We start from the raw sequence: 25,211 nt of genomic DNA on the forward strand, positions 1-25,211 counted from the left end.
AGGGTTGCCCTTTACTTTTGTGGGCACCTGTGAGTTGATGTGGTGAGGTTCAGAGTGCAGAGGGGGTCTTCCCTCTTCTGGAGCACATGCCTCATGCACTGCCCTGAGGATGTCTCTCTGAAAACTGGTGTTAAATTTCACTCATCCTCCAATGGTAGAGACAGGGACACTTTACATTTTAAAATTCATAAGAGCTACTTGCATCCTAATGAGAAATTGTAATGACTAATAACTAGGGCTGTTACCTGATTAAGATTAATTGTATATGTTTATCAATGTATTCTGTGATTAAACTTGTGTATGAGTATAAACAAGGTAGCTCTGAAGCGAGAAACATGCCTACTCTGCCTTTAGATAAGGCACATGTGTGTCATAGAAAGTATAATCTTTGCAGAGACATTCTGCAAGGGGTAATGTCCCCCTTCTAAAAAGTGGGGGGCTGCTCACCACCTGCAGTTTTAGAAGCACTTGTATTAGATTAATGTAGCCTGAGGAGCATTTGTTCAGCGACACAAGCTATCTCCCCCCCTCTTCCCTGCAGCAGCCTCCTGAAAAGCTGCTCCCTAAGGGTTGGAGGGCCTTAGTTTTAAATGTGGCTCTTGGGGAAGGAGGAGATTTCTGAGACCTCAGCACTGATGATCTCCCAGCCCAAAGGAGCAGCTTTTCAGGGGGCTCAGAGGGTTGCTGTGGGTGAGAGAGGGTAGGGAAGACAACTTGCGCTTGTGGTGTTGTGCAAATGCTCCTCTGGATGCCACCCAATGATGTGTTTTAAAGTATGCTGCCTGACTGAGGGCATCTTTTTAATACATTAAAAGTTTTTTTTTAACCCATTAAATAATTCAGAACATTGGCTTTGGACATTGATGAGGCTATAATTTTCCTGATTTGTTTGTAGCAAAGCATCTTAAACAAATGTCCAAACTTTAATTTCAGATGGTGTGCTGAAGGTGGAAACTTAATCTGCTGTGACTTTTGCCATAACGCCTTCTGTAAAAAGTGCATATTACGCAACTTGGGCCGAAAGGAGCTGTCCACGATAATGGATGAAAACAACCAGTGGCACTGCTATATCTGCCAGCCAGAACCTTTGCTGGACTTGGTCACTGCCTGTGACAGTGTCTTTGAAAACTTAGAACAATTGTTGCAACAGAATAAAAAGAGAATCAGAGTTGACAATGAGAAAAGTAAAATGTATGACAATACACTTAAATATTCTTCAAAGAAAAATAGTTCAAGTTGTAATGGAGAAGGAAAGAAATTGGATCGTCCATATTCTGGTGCTCTAACCTATTCTTACAAAGCATTGATGGTGCCAAAAGACCTGCTTAAAAAAACAAAAAAACTGGTTGAAACCACAACAAACATGAATGCTAGTTTTGTAAATTTTTTGAAGGCGGCAACTGCAAATGCTGAGATAAACCCAACAGTGCACTTACGCCAGTTGAAGGCTTTTAAATCTGTGTTGAGTGACATCAAAAAGGCTCACATGGCATTAGAAGAGGGTCTGACTCTCGAGATTCAGGCTCTGGATACTAAAATCAAGCAGAAAAATACCAAAGTGAAAGAAACTGAAATCAAAGCCGATAACAGTGAAGTGAGAAAAACGGAAGGAAAGGAATTCAAAGAACACAAAACTGCACCAGAGGTCAGTGAGCATATGGACCAGAATGTATTGATGACAGAACGAATGGGGAGCAAGAAATCGAGCTGCAAAGATAAAAAATCTGGGAAAGCTGATGAGCTTCAGTATGAACCCAATAGTACTGAGGCAACAGACAGGGACATTGTATCTGTCCCCTCCTCCGTTCCTGAAGATATTTTTGAGTCTTGTGTGGAAGCGCAGAAAGCAGCAGGTGAACAGGGCACTGGCAGCCGAGCAGCCGAGCATGGGGCAGTAAATGCAAACTCAAAATCTAAAGACAATAGGGGGGGAGTGAAATTGACAAAAGTAACAAAAGAATTGGTTGTGAAACTGACTCCAGTTTCCCTCTCCAGTTCTCCTGTAAAAGCTGAGGATTCAGATGGAAAGCCAGAAAAGGGAGATAAGAGAGAAGGTGGAAAAGAGAACCATAACAGTGCTACTGAATGTCCACCTGAAAATGAAATCTCTTCAGTGGTAGAGGATACAGATCTCAGAAGGTCTCCACGTGTGAAAACCACCCCTCTGAGAAGGCCAGCAGATATAAACACCTTAACTTCTAATTCAGAAGAGGACAGCAATGATGCATACCGTGAAAAAAGCAGGAGAAAATCCACACAATCTAAACGAAAGAAAGAGAAGCCAAGTTCTCCAGACAGCACTGTTTGCAGTCCTCGGTCTAATGCTCTCTCTGAGGTAAAGAAAGCAGATACAGCGGACCAAAGTTCTGATTCTGAAGAGATACCTGCTGTTCTCCAAGAAGTCGCCATGATGAGTCACAGTTCTTCAGACATTGACAGTAACAGTGAAATGCCCAAGGATGTCTTAAATGATTTAAACAGACATCCAGCGAAGGAGGATAATGGAAAGCGAAAAAGAAAATGTTCAAGTTCTGGATCAGATTTTGATGCTAAGAAAGGCAAGTCAAGTAAAAATCTAACTGCTGCTAAAAAGAAACGCCAAAACAACTCAGATTCTTCCAATTATGATTCCGAGCTGGAAAGAGAGACAGAGAATTTGAGTAAAATTGAGCCTGCAAAGAAAGCTGCAAAAAAGGGTCTAAAGAGAGAGAATTGCGATTCTTCAGAAGGGGAACCAAATAAAAAAGGGGGGGGAAGTTCAAAGCAGCAGAGTGAATCGTGCAATGAAGTTGATGATGAACTCTCCAATCCAGATGAGAAGCTTCTGAATTCTTTGGAAGATGCATCTTGTAAAGAGACCACTGTTAAGGAGAAGCGAACAAGGGAGAGATCCTCCAAAAGCAAACAGACTGACATGCCTGAAAAAGAGGAGAGTAATGACTCAGGCAAGACAAGCAGTCCTTTGGCAAAGGAAGGGCAGGATTCTTCTTCTGAGGATACAGGGCAGTCTTTAAAGAGAGAGCAGAGTGGTGAGTCATCAGATGATGCTAGAAAGAAAGTTAGAAAAGGTGCAAAAGAAAAGGAGAGTGGGAACCAGAGAAAAACTCCTGCAAAAGGGCAAAATGATTCCTCTTCTGAAATTGAGAAGTCTTCACCTGAAAAAGAGGGTTGCAGAATTTCTGGAAGTAGCAGTAAGAAACCAGGTCCTATTGAGGGAAAGACGAGAAGGAACCTGAGAGAGAGAACTTCTAAGAAGCTCCCAGGTAATTCAGATACTGAGAAGTCTCCCAAGAAAGAACAGGCCGGTGATACTTCAGATGACAACTTAAATGCAAAAGGAAATCATGCTAAAGAAAAGAAAAAAGCAAGCCCCAAAAGGAGAAATTCCAAAAATGTGACAGGCAATTTATTGTCCTCTTCTGATGAAGACTATTATGAGGAGAAAAAGAACAAAGCAAGAGGGGCAGCTGTCAAAGGAAGTAAGAAGAGTAATCGCAAAGAAAGAGGAAGAACTAATGCTAAAACGACAAAGAATGACAGTACTACCAGCACTTCTTCATCGTCAAATGAAGCTGAGAATGAAGACCTGGATTCTGGAGGCGAGGCAAGCAGTGATGAGCAGAAGATTAAGCCGGTGACAGAGAGCATGTTGGGGGCTTCAAAAATTGGATTTTGTCAATCTTCAGGTGTGCACAAGATTAAGTCTAACCGTTGGTTATTAATACGGGTGGTGGTGGGTTCTTTTTTCTTTAAGCCTGTGATAATGATCTAGAAATTCTAGCATTTCTTGGTTTAAAATACACTCACACACTCTCTAAAGCATGCATGTAGCTGATTAAATCTTTTGATCAAGGATAATAATTTGCTGTAGAACTGGTCAAAAATCCATTTGAATGCTGCTCTAGAAATGGTGTTTCTTGCTAAAATGTTGGTGATTACTTATACAGTGCCTCAATATCAACCTGTTGCTAAAGAGAGACATATTTGATTTGAAGAACCTAGACTTCTTATGGTGTAATGAAATTATACCATGGCCTGTACAATCCAGTCCAGCAGCTTTCAGTGTGCATGATTTTGGCCAAGATCCAAAGAGATCTGTGTGTTTGTGGTCAGGGGTAGGAAGGGTATTGAGTTCTCTCTCCAGCATTGAAGGCCACCTCAGAAATCTTTCTGAGAGGACCCCAAAGGGCTGACTTAGAACAGGCAGGAGGTTGGAAAAGCCCCCATGCATTCACAGAATACCGAGTTGGGTAGGTGTGGCAGTCAAGGTGTTACAATCCTCAATCATGAACCTTGTTGGAAAAATGTGATTGGTGGTGTGAAGCAACGACACAATATGCATGGAAAGCAGGCGGCCTGTGTGTGTCCTGATCAGCTGTAGTGCAAGAAGTAATGAGGAGCTAATTGCAAATAGGCTCTCAAACCTGGGTCCCCAGCTGTTGTTGGATTACAACTCCCATCATCCCTGCCACAATGGCGTTTGGCCACTGTGCCTGGGGAAGATAGGAATTGTAGTCCAACAGCTGGGGACCTGAGTTTGAGAACCTCTGCCTTAAGGTGAATACTGTAATTACACACATTAAAACATATTTTCAATGTTTTTAGTGAATTTCTACCAAAAAGCCTATTGAACTGATTCAGTATCATTAACTAAGAATCTGCCTTTTAAATTTTTTCCCCCATTGGGATACTTTCTCGTGCAATATCAAGTATGTGGTTTTTAAAAAAAGTCCTCTTTCCAAACAATGGAAGCAAGGTAGGGGTGGTGCACGGACATGGTCCGAGCTCCGGCCAAACGACGAACTAGTTCGGCACTGCGGGGGGGGGGGGCGTGGTGAGGCGAGTGGTGAGCGTCATCTTTAAAAGCAGAGACACAGGTCCTTACCAGTGTGATGGCTACTCCAGGCAGCTTCCTGCTGCAGGGGAGCTCCCCCCAGCAGCCTGCACGTGGTGACAGTGCAGCTCCATCATTTACCTGGCCGTCCAGACCAAACTGGTTTGCCGGACTGGAGCTCGGACTGCAGTCTGAGCACACCTCTAAAGCAAGGTTATTGGTATAAGCAAAGTGACCCACTTCTGCAAGAAGCCTTGTTGGAAACTGGAAACTCTTTGGGGCTGAGCTAGAGACCATGAAAGAGATGTCCTGATGTTGGAATCCAGGATGGATGGCCCGAACATCTTTTGCCGCTACTTGGCAGTAGTGCTGCAACAAGAAACGTGGGGTCCATGGTGTGCCAATCCTGAGACAGCAACACCTCTCAATATAAGTTGTTTAAAGTGTTCAAGTGATTATTCAATAACTTCAGTGGCTCACATGATTGCATGTAAGGGAGGGGGGGTCAATTTTTGTGATTCTTCTTCTTCCCCCTAATGTCTTCCCTGCCCCTCAACTGTTGGGAGCATATTTTTGAGAGGCAGCATATGGAAAGGAGCATTGACATAAATCAGCCCATGTATTCCCAGAATGTCCTTATGTGACATCTTTGGATATGAAGCAATAAAAATGTGGCAAGTGCCCACCAAGGTTTCTTCAAGCCAGGAAAATTAATATTATATGCCCAGAAGTTTTTGTTAAGAGTTAAGGAAATCAGTGCCTAACCAGTGGCCAAAAAAATTCCTGCCCATTGTGCCAGCTGGGAGGTGATGACTGAATGGAGTACAATTGACAGGGGAAGGAGGTGCTGAAATCCTCCTCCCTTCTTCATCATCCAGTCTTTGCAGTGGAGGACAATGAAGCCTGGTGTTAATTTGTTCCTTATTTGTCAAGCTTACCATTGCCTTTGCACTCTTTGCTCAGAACATTAGAAGCTTCTCCCTGACGAATGAAGAAGCATTCATCCTAGTGCCACACTTCCAAAGCAGATTGGGAGCAGAACTGACTGAGTCTGGCTCCTTCTCTGAAGGCTTCTCAAAACTTTTACGAGATGACCATGGATCATAGCTCCCCAAAAGCAGGCAACACTTCTGTGGATGTACAAGCCTAGCTCTCTCAGGTGCAGATCCAGTATTTGAGCTGCTAAGATACGGAGTATAACCCCCAGTAGTCCTTGAATTGCTCCCAGCTTTACTTGGGGTTGTGAAGAAATCATGGAACAGGTCTCCATCCATTGCAGCTATATCTAGCATACTTGAAACCAAGTCCTCACAACAACCCTGTGAGGATGATTACCCTGAGACCTGTCCCAAAGTCACATACTGAGCTTCTTGGTTGACTAGGGATTTTAAACCCAGGTCTTCTCTCAAGTATGACACTTTCTAAGGATGTGCCCAAAACATTTCGGAGGCAATTATAGAGGCCTCTGAAATGTTTCGGCCACTGGGGCCGTTTTGGCATTCGAACGTGGAGGGGGTGTTCCCTTAAGGGCAGGGGAGGGTGTCCTTACCCCTCCCGCTGCATTTCCCCCACCGGTGCTGTGTTGCATCAAAGCAGCCGAGGGTGGCAGAGTAGCTCCCTGCTGCAGTGTTGCCATCCTCGGACGGAAGTACCGCCCGCCCATCGCGTGCATGGCAGAAGGGCGCATGTGCACGTGATGGGCGCCCGGTACTTCTGGTTGAGGACAGAAATGGGGCAGCAAGGAGGTACGCTGTCGCCCCAAGGGGCTTTGATACAACGGAGTGCTGGTGAGGGAAATGCGGCGGGAGGGGTAAGTGCACCCTCCTCCGCCCTTAAGGGAACACCCCGCCGCCTCCAGAACGGTTCCGGGCACATCCCTAACACTTCCCAGTACTGCACTTTCCAGTGTGTGGTCGGATGCTCACAATTGTGAGCCACAGACAAGAACCTGATTACAAATTTTCTGTTCAGACACTTTTTCTGATAAATTAGCATTTGTAGTATGCCTTTAATACTGAAGAGTGGTTGATTTTTGGAGCAGCCATTTCAACATTTTTGGTGAGTCTAAAATAATTTGAGAAAGGAAGCATTCAAGTTTTATAACACCTTCCTGATCAAGGTAGGACCATGCACAGAGTAACAGTGGAACCTATCATAATTTAAATGGCACTCTTTATTTGTCGGTGCTGTTGCTGGCACATCTAGATGTTCTTAGATGTTTTTGGTTTAAGGTATTTATTGGCTGGGGGGGCAGGAAAAAGGGATGTACATAAGTAAGAGAGGGTAGGAGCAGGTCCTTCTTTGCTCTTGCATCCACCTCTCTTGATTCTCATCCTGCACCCCCGCCCCCAGCACAGAAGGAGAAATGGAGCTAAGGCAAGGATGGCAGATCTGTCATCATGACTGCCTTCCTGTTTTCTATACCACTGAACTTGGCAGTTGGGAGGGGCCAGTTTTGATCTCTACCAGTCCTAGACCTGCTGGTTAAAGATCCACTATAGCCACCTATAGCCTGATGCAGATGCTACATTGTCAACAAGAACCCTGCTGCTACTCTCCTATATCTAAACATTCACGCCCTGCTTACAATGTTTTTTGAAAATGTGGAGCCATTTGCTAGAAAAAGGAGTGCTAATTATCCAAAATGTTTAACCATGTCCCATGTGTCAGAAAGCTCGTGCATGGGCTGGTTCGAGCTCTTCCCTGCTGCCCCATGTAATTACCCATGTGTTGGTAATTATAAATCATGTTTCTTATAAAGTAAGATGGTGGTCATTGAGAATTTTTAGGTGGATGATGATTATCTCATGGCATGAGATGTAACAAGAAGTTTATATTCCTTGTGCCAAATATGTCAACTTTTTCCCCCTCCCAAGGAGATGAAGGAGAGAATAAATCGGGAACTGTACCAATGGAAGAGGAGGAGGATGATGACGATGATCCTGAGAATAGGTATGATTCCATCCGTAAGGACTTTAAAAAGATTATAACACACCCTAGGCGTGGGCGCAAACAAGAGCAACGGAACAGCAAGCAGGTTGTAAAAACCAGAAGTGCCTGCCTTGTAAAGACTCGCTCACAGGCTTCCCGCAAGCTTGGACGAGAGGCCAGAAAACAAACCCCCAAATCCAGAAATGTAAAGAAAATAAGAAAGTACATTTAAGTGTTAACTCACACACCTTGCGTAGGGTGTGTTATAAATGCATTGCAGCACTGTCCGTTTTATGTTCCTATGTAAAATGTGGATTTTATGTAAATTGTACATTCAGCCACACGTCTTTAAGAAAGGCAGTCTGATTGTGGCTGCCTGCAGATCGGCAGTTACTCAGTATTGTGACAAATACATCTGTTTTGGGACTTGAATACCTTTCCAGTTGATATGTAAGTTGGTTCTTAAGAAATTCTGATTAGAAATCAGAGCTGGAAATGGGTCATGCTTTGGAGAAATTAATTTTGTGGCATCCCAAATTGTTCACTTCAATGTGGATATCTGGTGGCATTAATGTGAAGACTGAGTTCACCACCACTGCAGTCATTTGAGTGAGTTTTTATTAGCATTGATGGGACTAAAGCCACATGTGTGATTTTAACATGTGCACAAATGTATATTTGGTATTAAAACTTAAATGTTAAAATATTGCGGTCATTAAGAATTTTTAGTTCGGTTGACCTTATAAACTCCTAATACGTACATTCTGTAATGAAATGCACTTGCCAAACAGTAAACCAGAAAAGAATAAATAGCAAACTAGAGTGGTTATTTTAAGTTAGCAGACTTGCAGAATTAACAAAGTACTTAACTTTTCTAGACTTATTGTTGGTTAACAGGAGGTTTCTCTTCTGGAAACTGATTCTATAAAACAATACAATGTTTAGGAACTAAATATGTTTGACAATGATAAATGTGCAATCATCTTTATGCGGTTAAATAATTGTTACCAACTGGGTTTGGGTTTGGGTTTTTTTGCCTGCATAGTTAAAGAAAACATTTTTGGTTTCTGCCTGAAATGAATTTAACACTTGTTCTCCCATATGGATCTGGGTACAGAAAATAATGCTGCTAATTTATCCAATTTATCCTTAACAGTTTAAACAAATGTTTTTTAGTGAACTTTTAAAATGATCACTGATTGAAAGTATAGAAGTAAGCAAACTGCTGACAAAATTAAACTTTCTTAAAAAATAGAGTCAAACTTGAGTTCCTATTTAATTATTAGAATATAAAAACCATTTTTAGCAGATAATTCTAGCTAGACCGGTGTTAGATGTTTTGCTTGGAGTGTTATCTTTTATTCCTTAATACTTAGCTGATGAACCCCGAAAAACATTTTAAACATAAAGAATATTAGTATTGTATGTTGATGTAGTGATATTGGCCTATGGCTGTAAAAAAAGATCTGATTTGATTTGATTTAGGAAATAAAATTCAGTTCCTGGAGTAGCTTTAAAGTAGGGGGGAGACCTCCAAATACTGTTTAATCCAGGAAATAATCAATCTACCTCTCTTAGATGGAGTTGGTGTTCGTCATCAAATAGTATTGACCAATATACAGGATGAATATTGGTTGACTTGTGTTATGACTTGTATTTGTTGACTTGTATTGAAACACGGCATTCTCCCTATTTGTCGCCCTCCAGTGGTTCCGACAGTGGGGGTGTTCTTCATTTTGTATGGGAATCAATAATATGCAATGAAGCTCAATGTCCATGAATATCTGAAAGGGTTGCGTGCAGCAATTCCATGCCTGCACAGGGGCATTTCCAGTCCCCATTCTTGTTGCAGCCCCTTGCACTCCCATAGGAGAGGCTCTTTGGATTGGTGAACCCTCCAGAATGATGCACTGAAGGGGAAACACCACACACATCTATGTGCTGTTAAGTGCTTTCCGCTGCCCATGGGGCTCTTTGGATTCCTGTCCTAGTGCATTCATATTGAGTGGTCAGTGACTCACACCCTGACATACCAGTCCCATACTTTGAAATAAATGCGCTAGGATTGTATTTTTAACTTTTGCTTGCTGCTTAGACAAAACACCCACTTCTACCAGGCCAAAGAGGGGTACCAGAGATTTGTAGTAATGTTACAGCGTGGGCAGTTGTATCTACATTTTTCCTTTTTTGAATATATCTATTATTTTAACATGTCTTCTATTAAAATGTTGAAATAATCTGTTGCCAAAGTGCAATACTTTAGTGGGTCATAATATAACAGACAGTGCTGTATTTCATTGTGGTGTGTATTTGTTTCTTATTGGTTTGTCTGAACTTTTAAATAGTGTTGTTTAATATGTTTGGAGTTATTTTTGTTCATTACGAGATACATAGTGTATTAATGCACAATGCCTTGGAAGTATTTGATGGATGCAATAAATTTTTGTAAAACATGTTTCTCGTCCAAGCATTTAATTTAAGAGATGTAAAATGAATAGGATACTATTTTATTTAGTTATTTCTGTTGGTATTAAAAATTTGCCCACATAATATTCAGCCAAACATACATGTGGTCCCCTAATTTAGAACTCAAATGTGAGGCAGGCTTCAATTTGATGAAAGTACATCAGTGAAAAGCATGTGTCATGAGCACATAGTTGCAGTTTTCTTTATGTGTTGGCTTCTTTCAGGCAATATAGGAATATGTCAAATGTTCAATTGTGGGGTGTGCTTCTTGATTCTACACTCCAGCCGCCCTGTGCATGCATTCAGAGCTTTTTCCACCTGTGACCTCTTGCATGATTTGTGCACGTACACAACGCTCTTGGGTAGGAAGCATTGTGCTTGTGGGAGTGGGCCATTTTGGGAGCTGCTGCCTGAGAAGACTGCAGAAGAGACGCCAAGCGCGCATGTGGGGCCTTGGGTCTCTGCAGTTGAAGCCACAGTTATGTACTGCACGGCACTGGAGTGCGGGCAAAAGCTGGCCTCTTCCGTACTATAGATATAAACAAATGAGGATGTGGAGTTGTAAATGGCAATGCTCGTGGATAAGAACTGCGACAGCCCTCACTCCTGATAAAGAAAACTGCAAATGAGTGCTATTTTGATCATCTGATAAGTTCTGTATGAAAGAGCAGAAATGGTTTTTCACATATTTTACAAATGCTCTGTGAAAGTAGTCTTTTATTTTAAAGAAATAATTTTGAGAATAGCTTGAAGGCAATCCCAACAAAGATAAGGCTATATTGTGGGGTTGGCCATTTTTTGCAAGTTCTTTGCATCAAATATAAAAGGGATGGATGGGGAAAAAGCAATACACTACTTCCCAGCATTATAGTGTTAGGTGCTCCTAGTATAGAACTGAGGTCTTCTGGCTCGTCTACATGGCTGCATTTATTTCAAGGACATAGCATTACCTAGATTCGATGTTTTCCTTGCAAGAGTCAAAATGGACTTTTTCAAAAAAAGACATTTTACCTCAATTTAGGTGGGTTAAGTTCTGATGAAAATAAAGAATTCCTTACATCCTGCATTCTCAAACTTGAACATGGTTTGACAAATGTTATTTTAGTCGCGTTACTCTTTTTGATAAAAGAGGGGGATGGGGAAAGCTGTGCAACACTAATGATACTTCCGACGTTTTAGGTACGTCATGTCTGTTTTTGTAAAAGACTTAATGTTGGATATAGTGAAAATGTCTTTTAAATTACTTCTGTGATTTAGAGAAGATCACTGCATGAATATGATAGGAGCGCGCAAGCTAGTCCTCATAGAGCCGAGTTTAAAGCGAATTGCAATTAATGGCAGGATTTCCATGGCCTACGGTAGTTTTGGATCAGAACTATAAAGAAATGTTCAAAGGGACTTCTTCTCTCCCTGCCCTCCTCAAGGACTGTGTCTAAATTGTGAATAAGTGATAAGGAGTATTAATGGGGAGCCTATTATCAAGTAATCTCACAGGATTGGTATCTTCCCCATGGTTGCTGTGGATTGGTGCATTAAACCTTTTTGTGCTCCTTAACCCAGGTCTGCACCATTTGTGACCCATAAGCTGAAAGCAGTCCCCTAGCACCGCATAGTGGTCCACCAGGGCCTGAATAAACCTCCCATGTTTGCTGCCTGCTTGGGGCAACAAAAACAGGGAGCAGGAAAAATGCATTTTCTGTTTAACTGATCTGTGCAAATAACCTGCCATTTTAATGGATCCCTGTGGTTTCAGTTTCTCATTGGGCATCTTGTTAGCACAATTTCTCCAAAGAAATCTTGCTACCTTTCTGTCTCGCTGACTGATCAGTTTATCTATTTGGACAAAATTACAAAGACTTTTCAAGTAACATTTGGGTGTTTTGTCTGCCATTTTGAATTGTAATACATCTCTTTTATTCTGCACTTTATTCCCCAGGTGGGACAGACTTGCTACATCCATTCAAACAATAGCAACAATAACCAAAAGTTCCCTATAGTATCTTTATCAGATCTGCATTTTTCATATCTGCTCTGACGCATTGGGTGCAGTCCAGTAGCACATTGTCAGTCTCCACCTTTTTTCTCTGTCTGGAACCATAGCATTCCTGTGGCACACTCATAAAATGTGGGGAAGAGTGAGGGAATTTTCAAAAGCAGCTTGTGGTGTGAGGGACTGCTGTGTTGAAATTGATTAAACAAAACACCAGCCTGTCTGAAATTCCATGTATGGAATATTCCATACTACAATTATCTGGTGGATTATGACCATTGCCCAGCCTGTCAACAAGAGGGCATTGGGAGGCATTTTCCCCCCATTCCTTTATCTAGGAGATACTACAGTAGCTGGGACTCCTTGAAAGCCACAGCCCAATCTCTAGTAATGTGCACAAATTCCTTGCTGCATGTCTTTGAACAATGATTACCATAGATGCTTAGTGTGCTTTTGCATGGCTAGTGTCCTCCATAAAGCCTAACGGCCTCTAACTTAGAAAGGGAGGCTAGGCAAACGTGTTCAAAACATTATTTCTAGTGCATTTTGGCTGGCAACAGGTTTCATTCAGAATTGTGCCAACCATCACATAGCTGTAGTGATGGGAGTCCAGGTGGTGTTTTCTGCAATTGAGTGTTAATTCAAAGTGGTCACCTTTCTTGCTGCCCCTCATCCACCAGAACATGTGCATTATCCATTCTACAATGGCATGTTGGGATGGATAGCTCCTCTGTTTCTTGTACTGCTACTGATCATGTTACCAGGCCTGGTGTCTTAGCACAGTGTTGTCTTTTTGAAGAAAAAAAAGGGTGGCACCCACCAATGCCTGTACCAGGATCCTAGTGGCTTGTGCTACCATGATTTAAAAGAAACAAAATGGCAGCAATTAAGTACTGAATTCTTCTTGAGCTATGGGATTGGAACGTGGCAGTCTAGTGCTCATTGCACTGAGCACTCAGTCCTCCTGCAGGTAGGACAGTTCTGTTGGCTTGACGGTCCTTCATATGCCATACCACAGACATGACTGCAAGAGCCAGATACAGAAAGGGATATAGAATTGTGTACCTTTCCCAATTTTTCTAACGTTAATTAAACGTAAGAGTCTAATTATACTCTTAGACTAATGGCTTACTTAATTGCAAACTGGTTAATGGAGCTGTTGCCTTTGAAGTGTCTTAAAAAATAATAAATACTGCATATTTCCCCCATCGAGTCCTTGTCTAGAATTCAGTAAGACAAAGTACAGGCTCTTTATGCTGCTAAGTCTGTAAGGACGTCATTGACTAGGCCATTGGTTCTTTAAAGCAATCTCTGTGTTTTGCATACATTTTTGGGAAAAGGCCAGTGTGCCACTGAGAGTTGATAACCATTGGTACTTGAAGCCCCTAGCCAGGCTCCAAAACACCGTGAAGCTTTTCCTGTGTGCCCCCAAAGACTTGATGCTTGCTTCTTTCAGACAGCAGCCCCAACCCACTATCGAAACTGAGAGGCCACAGTAATTTGTGATACGGCATACAGATCTGTCCCCCTGGGCATAGAGACGGCAGCAGGGATCCAGCCCAATCTTGGCAATCTGCCCCTTAAAGATGTGTCTAAATTTTGGACTAACATGGGATTTTAGTATATTCAGCTAAATATTGCTACACAGTTCAGAGGATGACAAAGAAAGGTTGACCCTGAAAGGAAACATATAAAAGCGTGCCCATGTAATGGAACTACGTGGTGACAGAGATGCTATAGAATGTGCAAATGCCCACTCATTGTTCAAAGCAAACACCTCACTCTCCTGCCAGCAGGTTGACACACCAAATTGCACTCCCATTGCCAAGATGGTTTTATTTCCATCCATTAATCTTGCTCAGTTCTTAATGAGATCTTGCATTATCTAAAGAATACAGTTGTGCAATTATTTTTTGTCATTTCTTGAGTTTTATTTCTGAACCAATGGAATACATCCCTTTTTTTGTTTTGCTTCAAAGAATTGCCAAGAAAATGCTTTTAGAAGAAATCAAAGCCAATCTTTCCTCAGAGGAGGATGCTTCTTCTGATGATGAAGAGCTGGATGATAAGAAGAAGAAGAAGAAGAAGGGGAAGCAAACTGAAAACACAGGCGACAATGGTAAGCATCTAACAGACGCTCTGTTCTTCTTGAACTGATTGTAATGTCAAGTGGGTCTCTGTGTGTAGGAAAATCAGCACATCCTTTGAACCCCAATTGCAATTGATAAAAAAATGGGTTTCTAGCCCAGCCCTCTATTTACCACCACCACCAAATCTTTGTTGCACTAGATGCTTCTTATCAATGTCTAAAATCTTGCAGCTTCCTTCTAAGCTCGAGTGCTTGCTTGCTGCCACAGTGATATTAGCATATTGAAATGTGAAATTATTTTATTTAGCTGTGATGTCCATAAGCTTGATGGCTTGGTGTTATTCTGGCTGCATCCACACATCACATCGCCTTGGTTTGATGTACTGAGAACCCGTCCTGTGCTTAATGTAGAATATTTCCTGGTTTAATCGAGCCACAGTTGGTAAACTCTGCTTTGAGTGAACCCCTCAGACTAGAATTGCAAAACCCGAACCAAACTGTGTTTTCAATCCCGGTTTTGGGGAGCTTGCTCAAAGCACAGTTTTCTGGTTTGGATGCAGCAGCAAGCTGTGTATTGATCAAACCAGGAAGTGTTCTGTGCAGCCAAGTGTTGGGCGGGGGGGAGTGCTTGAGCAGCACAGGGCTCGTTCCTGAGCTTCCAGACCATTATTGGGAGGAATAAAGAGTGTGACATCTGCCAGCAGCAATTGAGCTGACATTACTCCCCATGATACTGTCAGCTAGAAAAATAACTTACCTGAGATAATCTCTGTGCTGTCTCTTTTTCTTCTTCCTGCTACAGAAGAGAATGAACTGGAAGAGGACTCGGACTCGGACTCGGACTCTGACTCTGACTCAGATGCTGAAGAAGCTAAGAAACCAAGATATAGACACCGATTGTTGAGACACAAGTTGACAATGAGTGATGGCGAATCTGAGGACGACAAGGGAAAATCTAAAGAAGCGAAAGAAGTTAAACGCAGAAATAGAAGAAAAGGTACAAAAGCTGAAGTGTGCGCATGCATGTATAGACAAGAGACCCCCATACTAATGGCAAGTTCCCCACTCATTGGCACCTGAAGGTGTGGCACAATCCCCTGTAGTGCTTGATAGGATGATACAGGTGACCAAGGTACTCGGGTGAGTAACTTCACCCCTGGATAGTCTGGCCATATGTATGGCCAAGATCCAAAGAACTACTTCAGGTGCAAAGCCAAGGACTTGGCTTCTTGACTTCCTTTGAACACCGCCCAGAGCCTCTGGATGGGGTGGTTTATAAAAATGAAATAAATAATAGCCTCTCATGCCCTGTCTGAAACTGCTTTTAAAACTCCCCTTGGTTCCAAAAGAGGTGTGACATGGAGGTTGCGCTTTGAGACTAAGATTGAATAATACGTGTGTATCTAGGATTATCTTGGCCGTCATCCCTTGTGCTCTCTCATCTACACGGGTGATGATGCACCTGTGCTGTAGCTCTATCCAGAAGTTTCTGTAGCTCCTCACAATTTCTTTCCATGGTTTTTAGACTGTGAACCGGCAAGGAACTTCTTTGTATAGGGCAGTATGCAAATGCACTAAATAGATAAACGCCCCAGCCCCACCCTCACGTGCCCAGTGTCGGCTTCCTCACTTCCACTTCCGAACGGTGACCCTGGTGGTTTGCTGAGATGCTGCTTTCCACCCAAATGCTTATTCCAAGTTTATGCCACCTTCCTCTTAGTTTAGATCATCAATTTATGAGGTCGCTAAAGGTTACTTTCCTGTTAAGAATTATTTGGCTACTTCTGCTGCCCATTTTCTTTTAAATTTATTTGGAGCCCATTCAGACAAGTGTCCGCTGGCGAATTGCCCCTCCATGCATGCTCAAAATCCCAGGCTAAGCTGGATTTTGGAGCACCCAGTGTGGAGGGGCAGTTCAGATGGTCACCCCCTCACGTGATTAAAGGACGCCCCGACAGTGTGTCGCGACATCTGTTAGTGATGTTGAGGTGAGCACACTCTCAGTGTATCCTTGCCTTGGTCGCTGGATGGGGGGGAACCCCATGCAACTAACTTGTACTCCTTCTCCGAGGCTCCCTGGGATTCTTGACCCATCTGCATGGCAAGCTGATTTTGAAACTCGGTGGAGTTTCAAAAGCTGTGCCTAGTCATAGGGTGGGGATTTACTAGACAGAGAAGAAATGTCAGAAATCTCACTGGCGGGTAAGTGAGCCCTCAAATCCTCCTCTCTCTTTAAAAAAACAAACAAATGCTGGTTACATTTTTGTACTGCCCTTCCTCCCAGGAATTTAGAGCAGCAGACATCACTCTTCCCCTTCCCCCATCCCCCCCCCCACAACAGCCCTATGAGGTAGGTTAGGCCAAGAGATAGTGGCTGGCTTGAGATCACCTGATGAGCTTCAGGTTGAGTGGGGGATTTGAACCCATGACTTTCCAGTCCTGGTCTAATTCCATTGTATAAGTGTAGCTTTGCTTCTCTAGGTTTAAAAAGGAGAATGTGTTTTATCCACAATCTGACTTCTTGAAAACTGGAACGATTAATTTTTTGTTGCTAAATATAGTTTGTGTTTACGAAGGACAGGTATTGATCCCAGTTACCTATGTTGTTCTCATTGGGGCCAGTCACCATCTCTCAGCCTGACCTACCTTACAAGGCTGCTGTGTGGATAAAATGGCGGAGGGAAGAACCTGAGCTCCTTAGATGAAGGGCAAGACAAAAACCTAATAACTTATTTCTAGTTTTGTTTTTCCTTAAAATCTCAGTTCATACGTTTGAGGTCCTCCAGAATCCTCCAGGCCGTGTTTAAATATTAAAATGTATGTTTCTTCCTAGATATGCCAAGAGGCCAGCAGATGGCACTCTTTTCTTTTCTTTTTTTTTTTTTGGTCACTGGTCCTTACCGTGGTGCTATTTGCCCATAAGCCAGGCCCCAAATCCTCAGCATGTGCAATGAGTAATGCAGACAGTGATTTCTGGCAAGGTCTTTCATCCCAGGAGATGGGAATTAGGGGGTAGACTTACAGCGCTGACATGGCTGGTGTGTGTAAACAAATGGAAAAATTATTCCTCCTTTTAACATGGATTTCAAACCAAACATTACCTTCATTACTTATTGCAGATGGCAGGAATTTACCAAATATGTTGGCATGGCTGAGTAAATATTTAATATCCATTAATTTTAATTTTGCAGCAGTTTTGATTGCTGTTTTTCTTTGACTTTAAAGTGAGCAGTGAAGATTCAGATAATTCAGAAGCTAATGAATCTGGAGTCAGCGAAGACTTCAGCGAGTCTGAAGATGATCAGCGTCCACGAACAAGGTATCAAGTCTGGTGGTGGTTGTTGTTTTAATCCTAGTATTGTGGTTCATTGGAGGCATATACAGGGAGCTGCAGAAGGAGGAGAAATGGATCCAGGAGCAGTTAGAGAGCTCATGGGGCAGAGCCTCTGCTGCAGTCAAGAAGAGCTACTGGAAAAGGTTAGCATCTGATCTGCTTCTCTGCATACTCCTTGTGGTCTTCTTGGATATAAACTTAGCGTGCTTGCTGCAGGTCTTGAAACAGAATGACGTGCAGCCAAAGGGCCTGTGGTGGGATGCGGAGACAAGGTGGGGGCGATTGGCAAGGTGGGACTGCCATCTTCCAGCTGTTGCCAGCACCCTCTGAAAATCTACTCTGGAGGAGCCTTGCCCCACTGGAGCTACTTTAGGGGTCACAAATGATGGTAGATTGTGGAGGGGCTTTCTGTTCCTATCGCAAGATCTTTGGATTCAAGTTATTGCTGGGAAATGGGTACTGCAATTTACAGGATTTACAGGATTTTCTTAATGGGCAGTTAAGGGGGGAAAACAGCAATATTCTTAATAAAAATAATTATTTTATATCAGGTTGATTTGCTTCTTAGTAGTAACAAATTAGTCTTCAATTTCTCAGGTCTGCTAAGAAGGCGGAGCTAGAAGAAAATCAGCGAAGTTACAAGCAGAAAAAGAAAAGACGGCGCATCAAGGTCCAGGAAGATTCATCCAGTGAAAACAAGGTATTGTGTGTAGTCCAGTTTCAGAAATAATGGCGAATCATGGCGGTTTGTTTCGTGTGTGCAACACATGTGATGGGAAGGAACAGAAGTATCTGGAAGTGGTCCGTTGTCAGTCATGAGAAATGGGTTACTGCGCCTGTGCAGAGACCTTCCAGATGGATTAATTTGGTCCTCTCTGGCGCCCCTGCCGTGCATGTGCTCCGTGCCTTCTTTTACTCGGCAGTTACAACTGATTCAGTTCATAAGTTGCAGGTGAGCAGCCTGTTTTTTTCTTTTCGTGTAACAAATAACCATTTTCCATTTTGTCCAAACGGTTAACATAATAAACCAGGATGTTAAGCTAGGATCAGATCCTAGCTTGTTGGCTGATGGTTTTTTATACAAACTACAACCTTCTGAATTCAAGTTGAATGGCAAATTTTATCTTATTACAAAGCAGTAATGAAAACTTTAAAAAAGAGAATCCCATTGCTTATGATTTCTTATGTAATTCCACTTATTCAAGCAGGATAATTATGGGAATTGTTTGGATCATGCCCCATTGTGCCTTACACATGCTAAAATCACGGTGGCAGACTGCTCTTGAAGTTTGGGAAATTTCAAAAGCATCTTACAACGGAGGGTGACTGGCTTCTGTTTTAAAAAGTTTTAAAATGTGTCAGCTCTTGGGCATGCCTCTTTGGCTGCGCTGGCTTTCATTTCCTGACCTGGGAAGCATCTGCAGTACCATACAAACACTATGGTGGGAAACCTACTGGGCAGTTGTGCACTCCGAAGTCCCACACACTTCCTTCAGTCAGTTTCTGCTGCATGTTTCTAATATTTGGCACCATTTAAAAATAAGAGAACTAGCAGACCCAACGCACAGCATCTGCGCTGCTTCCCCCCTTCCCTTCCCTTCCCCATTCCCTCCTCTGCCGTTCTCCCCACTCCCAGCCCCCATGCCCGCCACAACAGCCACAGTTGCTCCATCAGCCTCCATCTGGCCCTTTTCGGGAGCCCGCCGCTTCTCGGCGGCGCAGCTCAGCCACCCGCCGCCTCCCCTATGCCCCTTTTTGTCTCGCCGCCCGTTCCCCTCCCAGCCCGGCCTCCAATGGGCTCCTCGCCACCCGTTACCTTCCCGCCCCAGGCAGTGTTCCTGCTCCTGCCCGTTCCTTCCCAAGGCAATGGTTGGAACTCTTGCAGGATCTCGCAGGAGTTCCAGCAGGCATCCAGGCACATCTTGACGGAGTTCTCTACCGGGTTGGCCGTAAGAGAATTAAATATATAGATTAAGTAGATGCTGCACTTTAACTAAATGTAATATTTCCTTTTAGTATAACACTTTGAAAGTATAAAAAGGTGAGTCAGTCTTTTCACCAATATTTTCCTTGAATTTATAGAGTAATTCTGACGATGAAGAAAATGATGATTCAAAATCTCCTGGGAAAGGAAGGAAAAAAATAAGAAAGATTATTAAAGATGACAAGCTCAGAACAGAAACACAAAATGCACTGAAGGAAGAGGAAGAGAGAAGGAAACGTATCGCGGAAAGGGAACGAGAGAGATTGAAGCTAAGAGAAGTACTATTGCAATCTTATATTCCGGTGAAGTATACTGAATTGTTTATATATATATATGTTCACGGCAGCAAGGATTCTTTCTGCGGCCAATTGGTGTTCTTCTATAATCCCCTCTTTAGCTGATTGGTTCATTAAATTATGGGACTAGGCCTCTGTTTCCAAAGTTTCATCAGAATCCTTTTTATTAACTTGTGAACCTTTCATAAAATATAATGTTCAACAAGGTCATTGTTTCTCCCCCCCCCCCCAAGTTCTGGTTTTGATCTGTGATCTATGATTTCGTGATTGAAATCCAGTTGGTGGAAGTTGTCTTTTTAAATTTCTCTTTTTACTTTATCCTGACTATTGAGTCTTGGCGTAAAACTTTGTGTTTTGATTTCAAAAGATGGAATTTCTTTCTTCTTTGTAATAAAAAAAATAAAATTATATTTTTCTAAAAAGAAAGAGAGAAGTACTATTGCTTTCCAATGCCTTTGTTATATGGAGGACCATTAGGATTAGCGGGTTTGCTAGTGACTACATAGCATTAAAACAATGCTACTAGTTTAGGTAATATCTTGCAAGTGCCTGACAAGGCTCTTAGTTTACCCTTTTTCATCTAAATTTACTCTGCTTGTTCAGAACATGTATGCATTCATGCAGATTTAATGCCTTTTGCAGGTATTTCATGTCAGTCATTCAGTTTATTTGTATGGCCAGTGGCCATTACAAAATAAACAAGTGTCACAAACCATATAGAGATAGAAATGGAACAGCTTAAAATTATACCTGTTGATAAAAGGAAACCATTGTAAAATTCTCTGCAATTAAATTAGAGAACTCCCCTGACAGCCGACATAATTTTGGGACTCAGAAAGAGCTCTCGGCTTTCTTGCCACACGTGCATACCCCGCATCCCTATAGGTCACAAACATATTCATATTTGCCAACAGCCATTCAGTCTTACAGCCATCCAACTGTACATCTAGAAGTGTGATTCTCTAGGTGAATTATACAGAGAGCAGTATAAGATCGAATGTATTATGTCTGCAAAGATGTTTCATGACATCAGTTTTTAGTTAATATAGAGTAAATTGTTTCTCATCTCTGTGTAGCTTTGTTGTTTCTCTAAGCTTGAATTAGTTGCACAAATATTTCAGTCTGGGCTTACACAGTTTGTTTTGCAGGTGATAGAACTAGAAGATACACCACTCAAGTGTCCAATTACAACTAAGTTGGTTTTAGACGAAGATGAAGAAACCAAAGAACCAATAGTACAGGTTCACAGAAACATAGTTACGAAATTGAAGCCACATCAAGTAGATGGTAAGAAAGCTGAGAAGAACTATGCTCTGGAATTGGATTTTGCTGGGTTTATTCTTGGGCTAAGAAGATGTTAGTGTTCTGTCCCTGGTGTCATGAACTAAAGGGCTAAATTAAAATAAAAATGAAATCCTTTTATAGCATACTGCAAAGTTAAGTAGTGCAGAAAATTTCACCACTCTTTAAGGCTCTTAAAACTCTTATTTCTAGGTGTTCAATTTATGTGGGATTGCTGCTGTGAATCTGTGAAGAAAACAAAGAAATCTTCAGGCTCTGGATGTATTCTGGCCCACTGTATGGGTCTGGGAAAGACCTTACAGGTATGGAACTTCAGCCAAAACTTCAGGACATGCAATCAAGAAATATTTACATTAATAGGAAAAGTGAAGTGAGAACACTTCAGAAGTGAGTGGTTTAACCGCCGAGTGCACTTTAAAAGAAAAGGAGGTTTGTAGGGTTTTCTTGATTGACAGATGTTTATATTAATACTGATTTACTTGGCTTTCTCTCTTGAAGGTAGTTAGTTTTCTTCATACTATTCTGTTGTGTGACAAACTGGATTTCAGAACGGCTCTTGTTGTTTGTCCACTGAACACGGCCCTGAATTGGTTGAATGAATTTGAGAAATGGCAAGAAGGTTTAGAAGATGATGAGAAACTAGAGGTATTTATCTTTCAAAATAGACTTTCAGGGTTCTTGCACATTCAGTTTGTGTCCTGATAAATTGCACCATTCAGTGGTTCAAATCGTAACATTTGTGTTGCGTTTTAGGGACAGTTTCCTCATGAAGTAAATGAATATGAGCAATTCCATTTTCTAACAGTCTATTGGGACTGAAGGTATACTCAAGGACCTGTATTTGTCTTCACAAGGTTGGCGAACTGGCAACAGTGAAGCGCCCTCAGGAGAGGAGTTACATGCTGCAGAGATGGCAGGATGAAGGAGGCGTCATGATTATAGGCTATGAGATGTACCGTAACCTTGCCCAAGGAAGGAACGTGAAGAGCAGGAAGCTGAAAGAAATATTTAACAAAGCACTCGTTGATCCAGGTAAGCCAGAGTATTACTTCTGGCTTATTTACTGTTTAGTTTATTTGGAAGGTTGGTGCTTTGTTGGTTGAGCTGCAAGGTGGCTTAGAGCAGATGGCAACCCTGCCAAAAGCTACTCAGAAGATATTGGTCCTCTGAGCAGTGGCAAAGATACTTATGTGTCCTCCTCATCACTTCTGAACTTGCATCCGGAGCAGAGATCTTTCTGGCAGGCAAGTGGGAAACAAGCTCATTACGCCTGCTCACTGCTCTGGCTGACCACTGGGGCAAGGTTGATATTTCCCTTGCCATGCAAGGCTTCCTGAGTTTGGCTCTGTGGCCTTCTGAGGCTGGCTTTGGTCCAGCATCTGTGCATATTGCTGTATTTTCGCACCAGGAACCCGCCCCCCGGCAAGTGCCCGCGCCGGTTTAGAGCCTGCCGTTTTGAGCAGCTCTCGTTAAAGATCCATTAGAAAGCCCACAGCTTCCCTTGCCTTGTTGCCTCCTGTGCCATTTACACCCCACCCCCATGCGCAGTGTTTCAGGGAGGTCTGGGAGCGGGGATAGGACGTGCTCCGGGTACAGGGCTGGGGGCAGACAGGACTCTCCAGCAGCCACACTCTGTCGGTGAGGGAGTGGGGGAAAGCAGGCATTCTTTGCCTGCCTTTTGCAGAAATACACCTAAACTCTGCATTTTATTGACTTGGGGCGGGGGGAGGTTTGCCTAACCTGGGCGCAGGCAGTCCTTTCCTTTAGTATCCAGCTCATGTGGTGAGTGTGTTGGATACGACCAGTAAGCGTGTGTGTGAGGAGTGGTGGCAGAGTGTGGCTGACTTCCTCTCTGCTACTCCCCAGTCAACAAAAGGGTGTATTTCTGCAAAAGTAAAGCATGGAATGACATCCCCACCCCCACCCCCAACCGGCTGCCCTGAAGTGTTTTGGAGGGAGAGGAAAATGGAAGGAACCTGGTAACTGCTCCTTTGGTCGAATTGTATGCCATGCTCCTGGAGACCCACCAGAGGAGCAGCTGGGCTTTGGAGTAGCTGCAAAGAAGGTGGCTGACAGGGAGTTGCTAGGCCGCCCGCACTCTCCTCTTCTTTTTGTAAAGAGCTGTAGAGCCCACAGGTTCTTGGTGTGAAAAAATGGCAATTGTCAAAGGGCACAGTGGTTCTCATGAGACGTGCCCATCGGACTTTATTTCCTCTTTCCAGGAGATGGTGCTGTAGCTTGACTGCTTAAGCACATAGTACTTGAGGAACATGACTGAGAGCATCTGAATGACTATTACCTTCTTGGTGGGGCTTTTTTCCAAGGGACTTGACTACTAAATGATGTAGTTTTTGACTCTCTGCTAATAGAAACGGTTTGTGACTAGGTAAATCAAACTGGATTGTCCACCTTGTACATGTAATTCTTCCCGAGAAAATGGAATGCACAAGTCAGACCTCCTCAATACATGGTGCTTTTCACCTTGTATATATCTCTTACCATGCTCATTAGGGACATTATGCACACAGAATAGCTGCTCCACACAAACAGCTCCTTGCAGGATCCCACTGCATAGGAACAGAGCAAGCTGCTGTATATTGAGTCAGACCATTGGTCTATCTAGCTCAGTCTACACAGACTGGAAGCGGCTTCTCCAAGGTTGCAGGCAGCAGTCTCTCTCAGCCCTATCTTGGAGTTGCTGCCAGGGAGGGAACTTGGAACCTTCTGCTCTTCCCAGAACGGCTCCATCCTCTGAGGGGAAGATTTTACAGTGCTCACATGTAGTCTCCAATTCAAATGCAACCAGGGCTAACCAGGGGGGACAAGTCATGCTTGCTACCACAAGACCAGCTCTTCTCCCCGCATGTCCCAAATAAGAGGAGATTCAACACATGGCCATCTGTGTATGTAAATCAACATAGCATCACAGACTGACAAAAGGACTGGCGAGCCCATTTTTCTCTGTGCAGAAATAGGCATAATGGCAGTTCAGGGCAGAGTCAGCCTGTTTTTCCAAGCTAGTGATCTCCATCTTCATGCAGCAGGGTAGTGTATTTGCATCTAGATTCGAGGTGAACATATATTGATAGCAAGAAAACTGCACATGATCAGAATTGCATGCAGTGGCCTTCTTGGGCATAGGCATTTCTGGGTGGATCCACAGGTGGTTATTAAGCATGGCTATATATTTGGTCGATGTCAGTGACGCAAGTCTTTTCGATGCAGATAGAAAATGAGATCCCAATTTCCTTTTTGTTTTCAACCAGGCCCTGATTTTGTGATATGTGATGAAGGACACATATTAAAAAATGAGACTTCTGCTGTTTCCAAAGCTATGAATTCTATAAAGTCCAGGAGGAGGATCATTCTTACAGGAACTCCTTTGCAAAACAACCTCATAGAATGTAAGCACCTTTTAAAGGGCTAAGTATTTGTTTGTCTGCATGTCTGCACTGATAAGGAAGGAGGGAATATGTCTTAGACCTTAGCCTTGGTCAAAGTTTCACCTTGAAGCTCTCAGTCAAGTGGTTAAGATGTACATAATATCAGTGTAGTGACTGCCCAGCTTGATGAGAAACACCATTGCCAAATATACTTCAAAGAGAACTGGGCCAGAATTTCTTCCCTTCCTTTATTAAGTGATATGACTTCAAATGAAAACTTAATATGACTACCTGAAACTCATACTCTTGCAGAGGTTGACAAACCTGGCGGACAGGCTGAGGCTCCCGTCCTGTACCTTCAAAAGGGTGCTCCCCTCTCCTTGTGAGCCCCAGAAGAATTCAACTTCTGACTGTGGTTAGAAACAAGCCATGTGCAGTTGTGACATCTGAACCAACCAAGATCCTGGCTTATGCTGTCCAAAGTTGCAAAATTGTGATCGAACCACACTTCAAGCCTTGGGCTCCAAATGTGGTATATTTCGCAACTTTGGATAGAATAAACCAGGGTTGGTTGGTTCAGACATCACAACCAAACTTGGCTT

The 25,211-nt window shown here is 42.8% G+C and overlaps 1 protein-coding gene across 3 annotated transcripts in view; it reads left to right on the forward strand.

The window, feature by feature from the left end:
* The window catches only part of ATRX (ATRX chromatin remodeler), an 84,218-nt gene that overhangs the window by 27,737 nt on the left and 31,270 nt on the right, over positions 1–25,211 (forward strand). For 2 of the 3 annotated variants that reach the window (XM_053273376.1, XM_053273377.1), the window contains exons 9-20: positions 934–3,686; positions 7,711–7,786; positions 14,201–14,340; positions 15,113–15,307; positions 17,536–17,629; positions 18,242–18,344; positions 19,727–19,930; positions 21,073–21,211; positions 21,419–21,528; positions 21,725–21,871; positions 22,081–22,258; positions 24,493–24,630. In XM_053273376.1, the coding sequence (XP_053129351.1) occupies positions 934–3,686; positions 7,711–7,786; positions 14,201–14,340; positions 15,113–15,307; positions 17,536–17,629; positions 18,242–18,344; positions 19,727–19,930; positions 21,073–21,211; positions 21,419–21,528; positions 21,725–21,871; positions 22,081–22,258; positions 24,493–24,630 (4,277 nt within the window). The remainder of the gene's footprint in view (positions 1–933; positions 3,687–7,710; positions 7,787–14,200; positions 14,341–15,112; positions 15,308–17,535; positions 17,630–18,241; positions 18,345–19,726; positions 19,931–21,072; positions 21,212–21,418; positions 21,529–21,724; positions 21,872–22,080; positions 22,259–24,492; positions 24,631–25,211) is intronic. The other variant, XM_053273378.1, reaches the window with a different exon arrangement.

The sequence above is a fragment of the Hemicordylus capensis genome, chromosome 11 (assembly GCF_027244095.1).
Source record: "Hemicordylus capensis ecotype Gifberg chromosome 11, rHemCap1.1.pri, whole genome shotgun sequence".
In the NCBI taxonomy this organism is placed as follows: domain Eukaryota; kingdom Metazoa; phylum Chordata; class Lepidosauria; order Squamata; family Cordylidae; genus Hemicordylus; species Hemicordylus capensis.